Below are 19626 nucleotides of genomic sequence, written 5' to 3' on the forward strand. Positions count from 1 at the left end.
ATGAAGGAGGAGGGCAGAGGGTGAGGAAAGATGAGGGTCTTATAGACCAATCTATGGCATTTAGAATGTATCCTGTTTGGTAGGTAGGGGGTGATATAATGTTGAGAATCTTGGGCTGAGTGATATGACCAGATTCATATTTCAATTAATTAATTAATTATTAAAATAGAGACAGGGTCTTGCTAGGTTGCCAAGGTGGTCTTGAACTCCTGGGCGCGAGTGATCCTCTCACCTTGGCTACCCAAAGTGCTGGGATTACAGGTGTGAGTCACCATACCCAGCCAAGATCCTTGTTTTATTTTATTTTTTTATGTTTGTTTTTGCAGTGGTGTGATCTTGGCTCACTGCAACCTCTGCCTCTTGGCAAGGGATTCTTCTGCCTCAGCCTCCCAAGTACCTGGAATTACAGGCATGCACCATCACAACTGGTTTATTTTTATATTTTTAGTAGAGACAGGGTTTCACCACGTCAGCCAGGCCAGTCTCAAACTCCTGACCTCAAGTGATCCTCCCACCTAGGCCCCCCAAAATGCTGGGATTACAGGCATGAGCCACCGTGCCCAGCCAGGATTCATGTTTTAGACAAATCATTCTGACAGTGTAGAGGGAGTGGAAATTTGAGGCAGGAAGACCCAAGGGAAGGGAAGGGGCTCTGGGATGGATCCAGATGAAGGACCGATGAAAACTAAGAAGAGGGCCTAGCATAAGCAAAGGGGTGGCCCCAAGTGTCCCATGCAATAAAAGTCAGGTAGAACAGTCAATGTGAACCTTACCGTGCCAGGCGCTGGGTGAAATCTTGCTGATCTCTGGAGCCGACCAAGTAGTGGAGGGTTCGAGAGCCAGTGAGAGCTGGAAATGAGTCAGCTGGAGCTGGTTCAAGTCTTACGCCACACCACTTCACGGCCCTCTCCAAAATACATTTTTCTGAATGGGTGCGATGGCTCACTCCTGTAATCCCAGAACTTTGGGAGGCCAAGACAGGCAGATAACTTGAGTGCAGGAGTTCGAGACCAACCTGGGCAACATGGCCAAACCCCGTATCTACAAAAATACAGAAATTATAGCTGGGTGTGGTGCGCATGTCTGTGGTCCCAGCTACTCTGGAGACTGAAGTGAGAGGATCACTTAAAGCCGGGAGGCAGGAGTTGCAGTGAGCCTGGTGATCACACTGCTGTACTCCAGCCTGGGTGAGAGAGGTGACCCTGTCTCAAAAATACATATATTTAATTTTTCTTTTTATTTCATTTTTTAAAATTTCGTATCTAGCCTCCATGCTTATATATTTAATTTTTCTAACTACCAAATGGGGATAAACCTAATCCCAATTTCATGGGGCTGTTGTGAGGATGGGATGACTTAATGCATTTAGGTCACTGCTCAGAGTGCCTGGCACACAGTCAGCCCTTAGACCAATGGCAGCTGGTATTAATTGTTAGCCTTTAAGGGCTCTGGGCCTCAGCTCCCTCACCTACAAAAACAAAATTGTCTTAACTGGGCATAGTGGCACGTGCCTGTATTCCCAGCTACTCAGGAGGCTGAGGGAGAATTGCTTGAACCCAGGAGGCAGAAGTTGCAGTGAGCTGAGATAGCACCGGTGCGCTCAAGCCTGGTGACCGAGCGAGACTCCGTCTCAAAAAAAAAAAAACAACAATGAAATTGTCATCTCTCACCTGATTTTGACAGGAATCAGGGACTAGATAAGACGACTGAAGTGTATGTGCAAACGTAAAGGCTATATTCCTCGAAAGGTTGAACATAGAGCCACTATGTGACCCAGAAATCCCACTCCTAGGATTGCCCCTGAGAGAAATGAAAACACATAGCCACATGAAAACCTGTAATACACAAATATGCATAGCAGGTATTCATGTCGTAGCATGAATGTTTGTATTCATAATAGCCAAAAAGTCAAAACAACTGACAAAAGTTCTACTTGACCAGACATGAGTTGGGTGCTCCTCTGAATCGTCTCCCCAAGCAGACCTCAACTTTTGGACTTCTGTGTCTGTCTTTGCATCACCCAATTGTTTGTTTGGAGACAAGGTCTGGTTCTGTCACCCAGGCTAGAGTGCAGTTGTGTGATCATAGCTCGCTACAGCCTCAAGCTCCCAGGCTTAAGCGATCCTCCTGTCTCAGCCTCCCAAGTAGCTGGGACTGCAGGTACATGCAACCACACCCGGCTATTTTTTTTTTTTTTAATTTGTCGTAGAGACAGGTCTTGATATGTTGCCCAAGCTGGTCTCAACCTCCTGAACTCAAGCAATCCTTGCGCTCCAGCCTCCCAAAGTGTTGAGATTACAGGCATGAGCCGCTGCACCCAGCTGAGGTGCTCAGTTTCAGCAAGAATTCTTTAAAACTGATTAAGCCGGAATCCCCCCTGAATATCTGACCAAGTTTCACAACCCCCATCATCCTCCAGGTGTTATTTGATCACCCTTACTTGCCTTCAGCAAGAATCTTGTTAGAATCAATTTAGCAAAGAATTGCCCTACTCTCTTAGTAACTTTCCATCCACCAACAGCACCCGCCTCCCACTCCTTGGCTGTAAATCTCTACTTTTCCTTGCTGCAGTCGGAGTTGAGCCTATTTCTGTACTGAGGTCTCTTCCCTGCTATTGCAGTAGTCCTGAATAAAATCTGTTTTTACAGCTTCAACTACTGTTGAGCTCTGGCTTCTTTTTATCTTTTTCTTTTTTTTTGCCCAGGCTGGAGTGCAGTAGCACGATCTCGGCTAACCATAACCTCCACCTTCCAGGTTCAAGCGATTCTCCTGCCTCAGCCTCCTGAGTAGCTGGGACTACAGAGGCATGCCACTATGCCTGGCTAATTTTTGTATTTTTAGTAGAGATGGGTTTTCACTATGTTGGTTAGGCTGGTCTGAAACTCCTGACCTTGTGATCCGCCCGCCTTGTCCTCCCAAAGTGTTGGTTTTACGGGTGTGAGCCATCTTGCCTCTTTTTCTTTTCTTTCTTTTTTTTTTTTTTTAAGAGACAGGGTCTCACTGTGTTGCCCAGGCAGGAGTGCAGTGGCACGATCATGGCTCACTGCAGCCTTGACCTCCCAGGCTCAAGTGATCTTCCTGCCTCAGCCTCTTGAGGAGCTAGGACTACAGGCATGTGCCATCATGCTCAGCTATTTATTTGTTATTTGCTATTTTTGTAGAGACAGGATCTCACCACGTTGCCCAAGCTGGCCTCAAATTCCTGGGCTCAAGCAGTCCTCCCATTTTAGCCTCCCAAAGTACTGAGATTATAGGAATAAGCCACCACACCTGACAGCTCTGGTTTTCTTTGACACAACCAAAATGTTCATCAGCTGATAAATGGATAAACAACATGTGATTGCTCCATATAATGCAGTATTATTCATTCCATACAAATAAATGAAGCATTGATCTATGCTACAATGCAGATGAACTTTGAGAACATTCTGAGTGAAATAAGCCATCCATTTCTCTCTTTTTTGTCTTTTTTTCTTTTTGTGGAAAATGGGGTCTCTCTATATTGCCCAGGCATGTCGCTAATTCCTGGGCTTAAGCTGTTCTCCTGCCTCTGCCTTCCTAAGAGCTAGGATTACAGGCATGAGCCATTGCCCATGGCAAAAGAAGCCATTCCCAAGTGAAAGAAGCCAGTCACAGAAGACCACTTACTGTTTTTTTCTTTTGAGACAGAGTCTCGCTCCGTCACCCAGATTGGAGTGCAGTGGTGTGACCTTGACTCACTGAAACCTCCACATCCCGGGTTCAAGTGATTCTCCTGCTTCAGCCTCCTAAGTAGCTGGAATTACAGGTGTGCCTGCCACCAAACCTAGATAGTTTTTTGTATTTATAATAGAGATGGGGTTTCACCTTGTTGGCCAAGCTGGTCTCAAACTTCTGACCTCAAGTAATCCCCCCACCTTGGCCTCCCAAAGTGCTGGGATTACAGGTGTGAACCACTCCGCATGGCCCGCTTATTGTGTGATTCAGTTTACATAAAATGTCCAGACTAGGCAAACCCATAGAGGCAGACAGTCAGAAAATAGATTAGTGGTTACCTAGGGCGGGGAGAGTTCAGGCGAAATGGGAGGTAAGTGCTAATGGGTAAGGATTTTCTTTTTTCTTCCTTTCTTTTTTTTTTTTTTTTAAGAGATGGAGTCTCCCTATATTGCCAGGTTGGTCTAAACTCCTGACTTCAAACCATCTTGAGTCCTCCTTTCTCGGCTTCCTAGGTAACTGAGACTACAGGCGTGAGCGACTGTGCCTGGCTGAGTTTTCTTTTTAGGATAATGAAATATTCTAAAATTGATGGTCATGATATTTGCAACCATCTACAAATATACTAAAAGCCATTAAATTGTACATTTTAAATGGGCGGATCATATGTTAGGTGAATTATATCTTAGTAAAGCTGTTATCAAAAACACAGGGGCGGGGCTTCACAAAAAGCAGCTCCAGAAGAATTCAGACGTGGGATGAAATAACAAAGTAAAGGCAGGCCCAGAGACAGGACGATGTTCCTTGTGTTCTACCTCACTCGCTGTCAGATCAGGAGCTCACGGCTACCCCGAGCAGTGTTATTATCAGGCTTGCAGTGGAGCTGCTTGTGTCATCTTTCCCTGGGCAACGTTCACTTTCTGCAGAACACAGCTCCTCCTCCCTGGCACCCAAGGCGCACCTCTGAGCCTCACACTGGGACTGCAAAGCCGCCACCTTTTATTTTTAGTCCAGATTTCACCACAAGTGGGGTAGCAGGAGCACTGTATGCTGGGCACATCTTCAGTGACAGGTGTCTTTGCACCTCGTGGCACATGCTACCAGAAGACCATTCTCCACCAGTGGGGGAACACCTGCCTGTGTTCAGCAGGGTAGCCCATGGGGTTCCCAAGAACTTTTGCTCCTAAAAGTATGAAAAGCAGGAGCTCGGCCGGTCACCGTGGCTCATGCCTGTAATCCCAGCACTTTGGGAGGCCGAGGTGGGCAGATCCCCTTAGGTCAGGAGTTTGAGACCAGCCTGGCCAACATGGTGAAACCCTGTATCTACTAAAAATACAGAAATTAGCCGGGCATGGTGGTGGGTGCCTGTAATCCCAGCTACTCAGGAGGCTGGGGAAGGAGAACCACTTGAACCTGGGAAGGAGAGGTTGCAGCGCATAGAGATATCGCCACTGCACTCCATCCTGGGTGACAGAGTGAGCTTCTGTCTCAAAAAAAGAAAAGAAAAGCGGGAGCCCTTCCACCTTCTCTACAACCAGTGCCATCTGCTGGCAACACAGTGGCATGGGGATGTGGTGGAGTCCCTTTTCCTTGCCTTTCCTTTCCCGACTTGCAGTTTGCATCACAGAGACCCAGGGGTATAACGTTTATCTCTTAGTTTAGTTCTTTTAGGCCAGAGTTAAAATAAGGACTCATTCTCATATGGAGACCCCATAAAGAAAAGTGCATATGAGTGTTGACCTTGGAGAATTTTCACAAACCTCACTCACTAGTGCAATCAGTACCATGTCAAAACAGAACACCGGCTGGGCACAGTGGCTCACACCTCTAATCTCAGCACTTTGGGAGGCCAAAGCGGGTGGATCATCTGAGGTCAGGAGTTCGAGGCCAAGTGGGGAAACCCTGTCTCTACTAAAAATACAAAAATTAGCCCGGCACAGTGGCAGGCACCTGTAATTCCAGCTACATGGGAGGCTGAGGCAGGAGAATCATTTGAATCTGGGGGGCAGGTGGAGGATTGCAGTGAGCTGAGATCACACCACTGCACTCCAGCCTGGGCAACATAGGGAGACCCTGTCTCAAAAAAAATAAAAAGGAGCCTGGCATCTTCCCACTGTCTTGCTTCCTTTCTCGCCATGTGACATGCTGGCTCCCCTTCACCTTCCACAATTTGAAGATTCCTGAGGCCTCACCAGGAGCGGATGCTGGCGCTGTGCTTTGTGTACAGCCTGCAGAACCCTGAGTCAAATGTCTCAGGTACTCTTTTATAGCAATGCAAACAAACTCATACACTCATTTTGCCTGTTTCTGTATCTTGTTGTTAATCGGAGCTGGTTAGAGCATACACTGGGTAATTTTTTTGTTTTTGAGACAGAGTTTCACTCTTATTGCCCCCACTGGAGTGAAATGGCATGATATCTGCTCACTGCAGCCTCTGCCTCCCAGGCTCAAGCAATTCTCCTGCCTCAGCCTTCTCAGTAGCTGGGATTACAGGTGCTCACCCCCACACCCAGCTAATTTTTATATTTTTAGTAGAGACCAGCGTTTCACCATGTGGGCCAAGTTGGTCTCGAACTACTAACCTCAGGTGATCCACGCGCCTCAGCCTCCCAGCCACAGTGCTGGGATTACAGTAATTTTTGTAATTCAAAACCCAAGGGCATTTTGAATACAGTTCTGTGCATCAGGGCAAAGACTGACTGGTCTGAGGAGATACCTCTCTCCTCCCATGTCCTCTGCTTCCTCCTTGGCCTGCTCTCCAGCATCAAACTGATGCATTATTGCCTTGAAAGCCTAAACAAAATTGTATACTCATTTTGGGAGATGCAGCTAATGTCAGTGAGCACTTTGTGGTGGGTACCATGCCATGCTCTTTACCTCCCTTCATCTTGACAAGGAAACTGCAGATGTCTACCTCCAGCTCCTAAAGCTACATGGAGGGTTTAAGGCACAGGCTCAGGGTCACACAGCCCATGCCCAGCAGACCTCAGGTCTTGTGGTTCTAGCCTGAGGGTGCTGGTCACTGCCCAAGCTGCTCTCCTGGCATGGGTATGAATCAGCAAACACTGAAGTGACAGAAGAAGCTGTTATATTCAGGCCAGTTTTTTTTTTTTTTTTTGAAAAAATCTGTCTTTATATCCAGCAAGAACTGGGAAGGAGCCCACTAGAGCTGAGCCAGCAACCCAAATGGATTCTACGTTGTGGACCTCTTAATTTGTTTGAATTGTTGCAGATTCCCAAACTTCTGATACAGAAAAGTGCTAGGGTTGAGTGCGGTGACTCACGCCTGTAATCCCAGCACTTTGGGAAGCTGAGGCCGGAGGATCGCTTGAGACCAGGAGTTTGAGACCAACCTGGCCAACATGGTGAGACCCCCATCTCCACAATAATAAAAATAAACATAATTAGCCGGGAGAGGTGGTGCACACCTATAGTTCTAGCTACTTGGAGGTTGAGGCAGGAGGATTGCTGGTACTCGGGTGTTTGAGGTTGCATAAGCTATGATCGCACCACTGCACTCCAGCCTGGGTTACAGTGAGACCCTTTCTCAAAAAAAATGCTCGTATTAGAAGCGAACAGCTTGATGAATTTTCCCAAACTGACCATACCAGTGTGCCAACTCCCTGCAACTCAGCTTCATGCTTCCTTCCAAGCATGAGGTCACCCAAGAGTAACCACTCCCCATACCTCCAACACCTAAGATTTGTTTTCTCCATTTGGGGACTTTTTTTTTTTTAGACAGAGTTTCGCTCTTGTTGCCCAGGCTGGAGTGCGATGGTACGATCTCAGCTCACCACAACATCCGCCTCCCGGGCTCAAGTGATTCTCCTGCATCAGCCTCCCAAGTAGCTGGGACTACAGGCATGCACCACCATGCCTGACTAATTTTGTATTTTTAGTAGAGACGGGGTTTCTCCATATTGGTCCGGCTGGTCTTGAACTACTGACCTTAGGTGATCCGCCTGCCTCAGCCTCCCAAAGTGCTGGGATTACAGGCACGAGCCACCATGCCCAGCCGTTTTTTTTTTTTTTTTTTTTTTAACTTTAAGTCCTGGGATACATGTTCTGAATGTACAGGTTTGTTACATAGGTATGCATGTGCCATGGTGGCTTGCTGCACCTCTCAACTAGTCATCTAGGTTTTAAGCCCCACATGCATTAGGTATTTGTCCTAATGTTCTCCCTCCCCTTGCCCCCTACCCCCCGACAGGCCCCTGTGTGTGATGTTCCCCTCCCTGTGTTCATGTGTTCTCATTGTTCTACTCCCACTTATCAGTAAGAAGATGCGATGTTTGGTTTTCTCTTCCTGTGTTGGTTTGCTGAGGATGATGTTTTCCAGCTTCATCCATGTCCCTGCAAAGGACATGAACTCATTCTTTTTTATGGCTGCAGTTTTGGGACTTTTTTAAGCAATGGTTTCAAACAGCATGAACCTTTTTTTGTTTTTGTTTTTGTTTTTTGAGATGGACTCTCCCTCTATAGCCCAGGCTGGAGTGCAGTGGTGCGATCTCGGCTCACTGCAACCTCTGCCTCCCAGGTTCCTGTTCAAGCAGTTCTCCTACCTCAGCCTCCCAAGTAGCTGGGATTACAGGCATGAGCCACCATTCCCTGTTAATTTTTGTATTTTTTAGTAGAGACAGGGTTTCACCATGTTGGCCAGTCTTGTCTTGAACTCCTGACTTCGTGATCCACCCGCCTCAGCCTCTCAAACTGCTGGGATTACAGGCATGAGCCTCTGTGCCCAGCCGAACTCTTTTATATATATGTCATTTTGCTCAATTTTCTATATATGAAAGTTGGCTAGGGCGCGGTGGCTCACACCTGTAATCCCAGCACTTTGGGAGGCCAAGGCAGGTGGATCACGAGGTCAGGAGTTTGAGACCAGCCTGACCAACATGGTGAAACTCTGTCTCTATTAAAATTAGCCAGACATGGTGGCGCGTTCCTATAATCCTCAGGAGGCTGAGGCAGGAGAATTGTTTGAACCCAGGAGGCAGAGGTTGCAGTGAGCTGAGATCGTGCCACTACACTCTAGCCTGGGCAACAGAGCAAGACTCCATCTCAAAAAAGAAAAAAGAAAAGAAGCTCATCACGCTGTTACATGTAGTTGTCTTTGTTCATTCTCACTGCTGTGTCATGGTCTATTATTTGAATATAGCACAGTTTGTTTTTCTGTTCACTGGTGTCTGGGCAGTCCCAGGTGGGAGTTTGTAGCTAGTTTGAGTAGTGCTGTCACAAACATCGTGTGCGTGGTATATGTCGATTCCTTGTGGGTTCCGATCAAGGGCTGGCCTGGCTTGGTCATAGCGTGTGCAGTTTTTCAGCATTACAGACCCTGCCGATCAGTTTTCCAGCGTCTGCTAATTTCCGCTCCGTCAGAGCAGATGAGAGTTCCGTTGTTCATATGGTATTGCCAAATCTCCACATTTAAATGCCTAATTATTCTAAAAGAAACATTGATGGTTGCAATGTTACCATTCATTTTATAATATTTCTATCAGTAATATGGCCCCATGAGTGTTGACAGCTCCTTTGGAGCTATCATCCATTTACCTAATACTTACTGAGCACCTACTATGTGCAGGGATCTGTGTTCTGATACTAGAAAGAGAAGAAAGAGAAGGTCTCTGTTCTGAAAGAGCTCAGGAATGCCCTCTTCTCAGGTCTCAGCTCAGATGTCACCTCCCCAGAGGGGCCTCCTTGGGTACCTTTGCCCAGCCATTATCTCATTGTCTGCCTCCACGCCTGGCTGAAGAGCTAGATTTTGTGGATGGAGTAGTAATGACCTCAGCAGCAGCATCTTTTGTGAAGTGAAGAACATGGGATTATTCATCACAACATCCCTGAAAATATCTCAGTGTTCAATTCAGAAGAAGTTTCCCTGGGCTCTTGCTCTCACGGTTTTAGCCATTGGCAAGAGTGGCCGCCAGATCAGTTCTGGTCAAGGAGCAATTTGTGTTTTGTTGTGTTGTTTTGCTTTATTTGAGATGGGGTCTCACTCTATTGCCCAAGCTGGAGTTCAGGGGTGCAATCCCAGCTCACTGCAGCCTTGAGTAGCTGGGATTACAGGTACACACCACCATGCCCAGTTGATTTTTGTACATTTTTTTTTTCCTTTGAGATGGAGTTTCGCTCTTGTTACCCAGGCTGGAGTGCAATGGCGCGATCTCGGCTCACCGCAACCTCCGCCTCCTGGGTTCAGGCAATTCTCCTGCCTCAGCCTCCTGAGTAACTGGGATTACAGGCATGTGCCACCGTGCCCAGCTAATTTTTTGTATTTTTAGTAGAGATGGGGTTTCACCATGTTGACCAGGATGGTCTCGATCTCACGACCTCGTGATCCACCCGCCTCGGCCTCCCAAAATGCTGGGATTACAGGCATGAGCCACCGCGCCCGGCCCTTGTACATTTTTTAGAGACACGGTTTCACCATGTCCCACAGGCTGGTCTCGAACTCCACTCCTGGGCTCAAGCAATCTACAAGGAGGCTGGGATTCTCTTTTCACAGAATTCTTGTCCCACGCAGAGCCTGACAATACCTCATACCTCCATGCAGCCTCATGGTCCTCTGGCAGCTGGCTCATGGCCATGTCCTTGTGATGTCAGAGCAGGGCTGAGACCCTGCTTGGGAGCACAGAGGTCTTAGAGAGCCCAGTTCAAGCAGGGAGCAGAGCAGAGTCTGGCAAGGGCACTGTCACTTGGGTGGGCAGGGACATGCATGGGCCAGAAAGGACAACGCCCTTCTTACCACCTTGGCTTTCTTTTTTTTTTTTTGAGACGGAGTTTCGCTCTTTGTTACCCAGGCTGGAGTGCAATGGCGCGATCTCAGCTCACCGCAACCTCCGCCTCCTGGGTTCTGGCAATTCTCCTGCCTCAGCCTCCTGAGTAGCTGGGATTACAGGCACGCACCACCATGCCCAGCTAATTTTTTGTATTTTTAGTAGAGACGGGGTTTCACCATGTTGACCAGGATGGTCTCGATCTCTTGACCTCGTGATCCACCCGCCTCAGCCTCCCAAACTGCTGGGATTACAGGCTTGAGCCACTGCGCCCGGCCCACCACCTTGGCTTTCTTTCCCAGAAAATGGAACACTTGGCTGGATGTGGTGGCTCACACCTGTAATCCCAGCACTTTGGGAGGCCGAGGCAAGCATATCACCTGAGGTCAGGAGTTCAAGACCAGCCTGGCCAACATGGTGAAACCCTGTTTCTACTAAAAATACAAAAATTAGCCAGGCATAGTGGCAGACGCCTGTAATCCCAGCTACTTGGGAGGCTGAGGCAGGAGAATCGCTTGAACCCAGGAGGCAGAGGTTGCAGTGAGCTGAGATTATGCCACTGCACTCCAGCCTGGGTGACAGAGAGAGACTTTGTCTCACATACACATACACATACACACACACACACACACACACACACACACACACACACACACACACAAATGGAACACTGCAGGGGGCTTTTGGATGTGTCCAGAAATGAACTTAGTTCTTCAGATTCTTTTTTCTTTTCTTTCTTTCTTTTTTTTTTTCTTAAGACAAGATCTCACTCTGTTGCCCAGGCTAAGTGCAGTGGCACAATCATTAGCTCACTACGACCTCAAACTCCTGGCTTCAAGCAATCCTCCCACCCCAGCCTCCTGAGTAGCTGGGACTACAGATACACACCTGCACAACCAGCTAATTTAAAAAATTTTTTGTGGCCGTGCATGGTGGCTCACACCTGTAATCTCAGCACTTTGGGAGACTGAAGCGGGTGGATCACTAGGTCAAGAGATCGAGACCATCCTGGCCAACATGGTGAAACCCTGTCTCTACTAAAAATACAAAAATTAGCTGGGTGTGATGGTGCATTCCTCTAATCCCAGCTACTCAGGAAGCTGAGGCAGGAGAATAGCTTGAACCAGGGAGGTGGAGGTTTCAGTGAGCCAAGATTGAGCCACTGCACTCCAGCCTAGGTGATACAGAGAGACTCTGCCTATGGGGGAGAACCCTGCAGGAGCCAAGGCAAGGATCTGAGGCCTCAGTCTGCTCTCATATAAATATAGAATTAGGAAAGAATTCGAGATATAGTTAGTTACTCCTATATATATAATCATAAATAATCACATAGCTATTCACATGTAATTATAAATATATAACATATATAATCATATAATCTTTAATCTTACTAGTAAGTCTCAGGTCAAGAAGTATGGGACTGAAGTGGCATTGGAAAAAGAGGTGACCCTAAGGCAAGACACTTTAAGCCCTCTGTGACGCCTGCATAAGGGCTGCTGGAGGGCACCTTGGCTGTGCGGCAGCACCAGTGCTGGGAAGGTTCCTGCTGTTTAGCCAGCTAGGGAAGGAGACATCCAAGATGGCTGAGACGTCTCCTTCCTTGGGGGAGTTATGAGAAAACTCCGCTCTTCCTAGCTTTCGTGGTAGTTTTGATGGCTGTCAGGGAGGGCTGCAGACATCCAGGGGTTGTCTGTTTGCGATGCTGTGCTTCGGCGGTCATGTTCCATGTCAACCTTCATGTTCTGCTTCTGCACCTGGTTCCTCTCTTTCTCAAAGGATAAGAATTAGTAATAGTAACATAAATCTTAGTGACCTTGTTATTTCTTGACAAGTATGAAAAAAGTGCTGATGCCTTAGGTTTTCTCCTCGCCTCAGCTTCTTGAAAATCCTGAGCCCCTGTCTCCAAGACATGTGATTTACCTGACCCTATCACTGACCACCATTACCTCACCCTACCTTCCCTGCCTCCTGTTTTGTACTTAATAAAAGTCAGAGTGTCCAGGCACTCGGGCCACTGCCAGACTCCGAATTTTGGTTGGCAGTGGACCCCCGAGCCCAAACTTTCTTTTCTCTATCTCTGTGTCTTGTGTCTTTATTTTCACAAGTTTCTCGTCTCCACACCAGCAGGGAGGAACTCACAGGACCCTGCAGGGCTGGACCCTACATCCGCCTCAAAAAAAAAAAGGTGTGCCCGAGAAGTCAGCAGTGGGTTCTACATGTGCATCTTCATGACGTGAAAACAAAAGGGAGAACTTGGCCTTCACGCCTCGACTGCAACCTGCGCCTCGACACCAGTGACCCTGACAGCACAGAAGCCACTGGACGAAGCAGGTTAGAAAGGCAGTGGATTGTTCTCTTGACACATGGCAAGTCCAGGAAGAATGATTATGAGTTGCTTTTGAATGAGAATGAAAATTTATTTTTGATGGTGATATTATGGAAAATTCCAAGTAAAGAACTGAGAGTCAGACTGTCCTTGCCTCATGGTATTTGATCAGATTTAGAAGACATCCATTTATTTACGAAGCATGAACCCAATTCAACCCCTGAAAAGACAGAACAGTTCTACAGAAAGCTTTTTTAAAAAAAAATTATTTATTTTTTAAAATAAAGGGACTTTCTGGCAAAAACTGGAAAGCCTGCTAGACAAATTCTAAAAGAGCTGTAACACTTACAGAAAGCTTTTAAACAAGCATGGAATTAAAACCATTTCTCAGATTATTCCCCTCCAAACTCTAAAGAAGGAATATAAAGCCTTTGAAGCCAAGCTCTGCCTTCTGAGCACTTTTGACTTCATCCTTACTGATGCCAGAATTAGGTGGCTCTTACCCTCACTCACTGGGAAACATTTCTATCAAAGAAAGTAAGTTCCAGTATCTGTAAACCTTCTGTCCAAGAATTTATCAAGAGAGATCAATGATTGTATAGGTAGAACGGTCTTAAACATTTCTTTTTTTTTTTTTTTCCCCCTAAATACGGGGTTTCACCATATTGGTCAGGCTGATCTTGAACTCCCAACCTCAGGTGATCCACCCGCCTTGGCCTCCAAAGTGCTTGGATTACAGGTGTGAGCCACCACGCCCGGCCTAAACATTTCTAAAAGTGGGTCTTGCCCTGCTATATGCATCCATCACATTGGAATGCAAATTGAGCACATCACTGAAAACACTGTTTCTGTCACTAAAGGACTTTCAGAAAAACTGCCAGAGAAGTGGGACAGTGTGAAACTCCTGTTTGTGAAAACTGAGAAATCAGCTGCCCTTCCCATCTTCTCCTTGTTTGTCAGCAATTGGGATGAAGCCACCAAAAAAATTATACTTAATAAGAAGAAAAAAGCGGCAAGGAGAAAACGAAGAGGAAAAATCCTTGAAAAGCAAAAGGAAAGGAACAAAAACAGAAAGAAGAGGCAGCAGGCTGGCAAGCTTCATCAGTCCTTAGTAAAGACGGCGTGGCACCTGAACGTGTAACACTACAGTGAAGAAACCTGAATCCAAGAGAGAATAGGCCCCAGAGCACGGGAAGAAAAAACATGGCAAAGGAAAAGCCCAAGGTAAAGTGACAAATGAATCTGAAGATGAAATACCATAGCTGGTCCCAAAAGGAAAGACTCCAGCTAATGAAAATGCAGAGGTTCAAAAACATGCCACAGGAAAGAAGTCTCCAACAAAGAGTCCTAATCCCAACACATTTCGTGGGAAGAAAACAAAGGCCTTGGCTGGGCGCAGTAGCTCACACCTGTAATCCCAACACTTTGGGAGGCCAAGGTGGGTGGATCACCTGAGGTCAGGAGTTCGAGACCAACCTGGCCAACATGGTGAAACCCCATATCTATAAAAAAATAAAATAAATAAATAAATAAAAAGAAAGGCCTTGCCAGCATCTGAGACCCCAAAAACTGCAGAGTCTGAGACCCCAGAGAAAGACCCAGGGAAGAAGCCAAAAATCAAAGAAGAGGCAGGGAAGGAAAAAAAACTCCTTCGCTGGGGAAAAAAGATGCGAGACAGACTCTTAAAAAGCCAGACGCCAAGTTCTTCACCACTCCTAGAAAATCTGCGAGAAAAGCTTCCCACACCCCTAAAAATAGCCCAAAAAACCAAAGTATCCCAGTCGACCTAAAGTCAGTGATTTAACTGGAAAGAAACCTCAGAGCTGCCTCAAGAGCTTTTTAGAAATACTCAGGTCCTGACCCACTTTGCAACCTTCTCCAAGTGTCAGGCCTGGACATAAAAGAGTTTTTAAAAACCTCCATAGGTAATTCTGACATCTGTTTCCTGGGTATAATATCTGTTTTTAAATTGTCCTTCTGTGTATTTGCTAATATAATAGAAGAAATACAGAGTGCTTCTCAAAAAAAAAAAAACTTAAAAAAATTTTTCTTGGCTGGGCATGGTGGCTCATGCCTGTAATCCCTGCACTTTGGGAGGCTGAGGCAGGTGGATCATGAGGTCAAGAGATCGAGATCATCCTGGCCAACATGGTGAAACTCTATCTCTACTAAAAATACAAAAATTAGCTGGGCTCGGTGGCACACATCTGTAGTCCCAGCTACTCGGGAGGCTGAGGCAGGAGAATTGCTTGAACCTGGGAGGAGGAGGTTTCAGTGAGCCGAGATTGCACCACTGCACTCCAGCCTGATGATAGAGCAAGAAGACCCCTTCTAAAAATATATATATATATATTTATATATATATATATTTATATATATATTTATATATATATATATTTATATATATATTTATATATATATATTTTATATATATATATATATATATAGTAGACACAGGGTCTCACTATGTTGCCCAAGCTACTCTCAAACTCCTGGCTTTAAGCAGTCCTCCCACCTTTGCCTCCCAAAGTCCTAGGATTATAGGTATGAGCCACCGCACCCACCTGGCCAGTACCTCAGATTCTTATCCCTTCGTGAAACCTGGGTCTTCCTAACTCTAAGAAACATATCTTCTTCCTAGAGTTAAGAGCATTCTGAGGAGGGAGCTGCCTCTCCAATCCCTTCCCTATGCGCTTCTAGCAAAAGTTTACCAGTCTTACATCACCAGAAGGCATGAATGAAGAGGCTGCCATCAGCTATTCAAACATTTACGCACTATTAACTGAGCATCTATTCTGGGTGAGGCTCACCTGGGAACACCCTGCCCATTCCAGACTCGGAAGCACGCCCACTTCACCACATTCTCTGATGTCCTGGCAACCAGAGACTCTGGTCTGAGCTCCAGCCACAACAAAGAGTCCTCCGTAACTTCTGTGACCCGCCACTTCCCTAAGCCTCTGAGGACCAGTCCGTGTAGTCTTGGGACCACTGAAAGTTACCCCTTGTCCTCAAGGACTCCGAGAACCCCAGCCCCACTGACGGCAGGATGAGCTTCTCAGTCACGTTCACCGAGCTGGCCAACATCGCCATTCCACAGTGCGGGGTGCTGAACTTCAAGGCCCTGAACCTCCTGCTGCAGGGCATCCTGGAGCACATCCACATGGCTGAGCTCAAGAAGGTCCTCTCGGGGGACGAGGACTTCCTGCAGCCCTCGCAGGTGGTCATAGCGCCCAGGGAAGGAGACGCCCAGCCCATCCTCAACCCCATGAAGAGGCTCAGCAATGTCTTCGACCACGTAGTTAGCCGCCTCGACAAGATAGAGAACCAGCTGGCCCTGCTGAAGGACCTGCCCTCTACCGCCCAGCTGCTGGAAGGCAGCCAGGGCACTGGCCAGCCCGCCCAGGACCTGTGGCATATGATCAAGCTCCGGAAGACAGTGGAGGCTCACGACGAAGCCCTGGCCAAGGTATGTCCCCAGCCGCCAGACACTTCCTTTCCCCACCACACCCCTTGCTCTCTCCAGGGGCGTTTTTTTTTTTTTTTTTTTTTTTTTTGAGATGGAGTCTCGATCTGCCACCCAGGCTGGAGTGCTGTGGTGCAATCTTGGCTCACTGCAACCTCTGCCTCCTGGGTTCAAGTGATTCTTCTGCCTCAGCCTCCCTAGTTGCTGAGTTACAGGCGCATGCCACCACATCCAGCCAATTTTTTATTTTTAGTAGAGATGGGGTTTCATCATGTTGGCCAGGCTGGTCTCGAACTCCTGACCTCAAGTGATCCTCCCACTTTGGCCTCCCAAAGTGCTGGGATGACAAGCATGAGCCACTGCTCCCAGCCCTCTCCTGGGCATCTTGTTCCTTATTCCTCTACAATGGGCCATTCCCTTATGCAGAGTGGGAAGAAGTAGGCTTTGGAGTCAGTCACAATCAAAACGCCAAGCTTGCAGCCTCCATCAAGTATTGAAAAGGAGCCAGATACACAAGGCTATCTAGTATATGATTCCATTTATACAAAATGTCCAGAATAGGCAAATCCATGGAGACAGAAAGCAGTGGTTGCCAGGTGCTGGGAGGAGGAGAGAATGAGGAGTAATTGCTTTGTGGAGACAGAGTTTCCTTTTGGGGTGATGAAAATGTTTTCAAACTAGATGGAGGTGATGGTTGTACAACCTGATGTACTAAATGCCACTGAATTGTTCACTTAAAAATGGCTAATTGTACATTAGGTGAATTTCACTGCAATTTTTTTTTTTTTTTTTTGAGACAGGATCTCACTCTGTCACCCAGGCTGGAGTGCAGTGACTCAATCACAGCCACTGTAACCTTGACCTCCCAGACTCAAGCAGTCCTCCCACCTCAGCTTCCCAAGTAGCTGGGACCACAGGTGTGCACCACTGTACCTGGCTAATTTTTGTATTCTTTGTAGAGACGGGGTCTACCTATGTTGCCTAGGCTGGTCTCAAACCCCTAGGGTCAAGTGATCCTCCTGCTTTGGCCTCCCAAAGTGCTGGAATTACAGGCGTGAGCCACCGTGCTCAGCCTCATCCCAATTTCTTTCTTTCTTTTCTTTCTTTCTTTCTTTCTTCTTTCTTTCTTTCCTTCCTTCTGTCCTTCCTTCCTTCTTTCCTTCTTTCTTTCTTTCTTTTCTTTCTTCTTTCTCTTTTCTTTTCTTTCCTTTCCTTTTCTTTTCTTTTCTTTTTTTGAAATAGAGTCTCCTTCTGTCACCCAGGCTGGAGTGCAGTGGTGTGATCTCAGCTCACTACAACCTCTGCCTCCCAGGTTCAAGCGATTCTCCTACCTCAGCCTCTTGAATAGCTGGGACTACAGGCATGTGCCACCACGCCTGGCTAATTTTTTTGTGTTTTTAGTAGTGACGAGGTTTTTCCCTGTTAGCCATGATGGTCTCGATCTCCTGACCTCGTGATTCACCCACCTCAGCCTCTCAAAGTGCTGGGATTAAAGGCATGAGCCACTGCAGCTGGCCTTCTCACCCCAATTTCTAAAAAATGCCTGGAGGAGCTACCATGGGAGAGGTACCAGGGTAGTCATGGTGAACAGGCACGCCCGGCCTATCAGGGGTGATAGACACAAGTGAGTGAGAACCTACAAGAACCAGCCCCGTGAGGAGCATCAAAGAGGCATTTCTTCTGTCTTCTAGGTGAGGAAACTGATGCTTAGAGGAGCTCACTGATTTGCTGAAGGCCCAGCAGCCAGTGGGCAAGGGAGCTGTGATCCAAGGCAGGGCCTCTGACCCTGGCCTACCTTTGACTGCTGAGTCCTGCTAATCCCACCAGCACATGGACAGTGCTCAATTACTGGCAGCCCAAGAAGGAATAAGAAAGGGAAAATAAGCTGGGCGCAGTGGCTCATGCATGTAAACAGTGGCTCAAGACTGGGGGACAGAGGAAGACCCTATGTCTAAAAATAATAGTAATAATTTGGCCAGGCACGGTGGCTCACACCTGTAATCCCAGCACTTTGGGAGGCTGAGGCAGGTGGATCACAAGGTCAGGCGTTTGAGACCAGCCTGACCAACATAGTGAAACCCCGTCTCTACTAAAAATAAAAAAAATTAGCTGGGCGTGGTGGTGGGCACCTGTAAACCCAGCTACTCAGGAGGCTGAGGCAGGAGAATGGCTTGAACCTGGGAGGTGTATGTTGCAGTGAGCAGAGATGACAACACCGCACTCCAGCCTGGGTGACAGAGCAAGACTCCGTCTCAAAAAACTAAATTAAAAATAAATAAATAGGGAGGGATGGAGCAAACCGCCATGGCATGTATATACCTATGCAGCAATCCTGCAGGATGTGCACATGTACCCCAGAGCCCAAAGTACAACAACAACAAAAAGGGATAAATAAATAGAGGGGAAATTGACCTAACATAAAATCAGCCATTTATTGTTTTTTTCTTTCTTTTCTTTTTTTTTAGAGACAGGATTTCACCATATTAGTCAGGCTGGTCTCGAACTCCGAACCTCATGTGATCCGCCCACCTCGGCCTCCCAAAGTGCTGGGATTACAGGCGTGAGCCACCGTGCCTGGACCAAATCAGCCATTTAAAAGTGAACATTAAACACTGAATTAATGGAAATTCGGTGGCACATGATACATTGACATTGTTGTGTAGACACCTCTATCTAGTTGTAAGCCATTTCCACCACCCCGAAAGGAAACCCTATTTCCCTCAGTTACTCCTCCTCCCTGCAACCCCTGGCAATCACTAATCTGCTTTCTGTTTTACGGATTTCCTTATTCTGGATATTTCATCTAAAGGCGTAATCCGTATATTTCATAGAGACAGTAGATTAGTGGTTTCCAGGGGCTCTGGAAGAGGGGAACAGAGAGTAACTGCTAATAGGGACGGGATTTCCTTTTAGAAGAATGAAATGTCTTGGAAGTAGATAGTGATGCACATACCAAATGCCATCAAATTGTTCACTTTATTTTTATTTTTTTGAGATAGAGTCTCACTCTGTCATCTGGGCTGGAGTGCAGTGGTGCAATCTCTGCTCACCGCAAACTCTGCCCCCCAGGTTCAAGTGATTCTCATGCCTCAGCCTCCTGAGTAGCTGGAATTACAAGTGATTGGCACCACACCTGGCTAATTTTTCTTGGTATTTTTATATTTCATACTTTTATATTTTAACATTTTAGTACTAAAATATTTTTATATTTTTATACTTTAGTATTATGTGTATTTCACCACAAAAAAAGCAGAGATTGGCAGAATAGATTAAAAAAAACAAACAAACTGGGCCCAGTGGCTCACACCTATGATCTCAACACTTTGGGAGGCCAAGGGGGGCAGATCATGAGGTCAGAAGATCAA

At 46.7% G+C, this 19626-nt stretch overlaps 1 protein-coding gene, 1 non-coding gene and 1 pseudogene across 2 annotated transcripts in view; 2 read left to right on the forward strand and 1 right to left on the reverse strand.

Moving 5' to 3' along the window:
• Positions 1–14213, forward strand: LOC105709698 (ribosomal L1 domain-containing protein 1-like; annotated as a pseudogene).
• Positions 13084–13145, reverse strand: LOC135269131 (U7 small nuclear RNA). Its single transcript, XR_010337439.1, has one exon. It is a non-coding gene; the product is annotated as a U7 small nuclear RNA (small nuclear RNA).
• Positions 14214–15844: 1631 nt separating the features above from the next.
• CUNH16orf96 (chromosome unknown C16orf96 homolog) overlaps positions 15845–19626 on the forward strand; it is a 48639-nt gene continuing 44857 nt past the window's right edge. The window contains exon 1 of the mRNA XM_064362746.1: positions 15845–16264. Within this exon, the coding sequence (XP_064218816.1) occupies positions 15845–16264 (420 nt within the window). The remainder of the gene's footprint in view (positions 16265–19626) is intronic.

The sequence above is a fragment of the Aotus nancymaae genome, unplaced genomic scaffold (assembly GCF_030222135.1).
Source record: "Aotus nancymaae isolate 86718 unplaced genomic scaffold, 86718_ANA_hifiasm-v0.15.2.pri h1tg000049l, whole genome shotgun sequence".
Taxonomy (NCBI): domain Eukaryota; kingdom Metazoa; phylum Chordata; class Mammalia; order Primates; family Aotidae; genus Aotus; species Aotus nancymaae.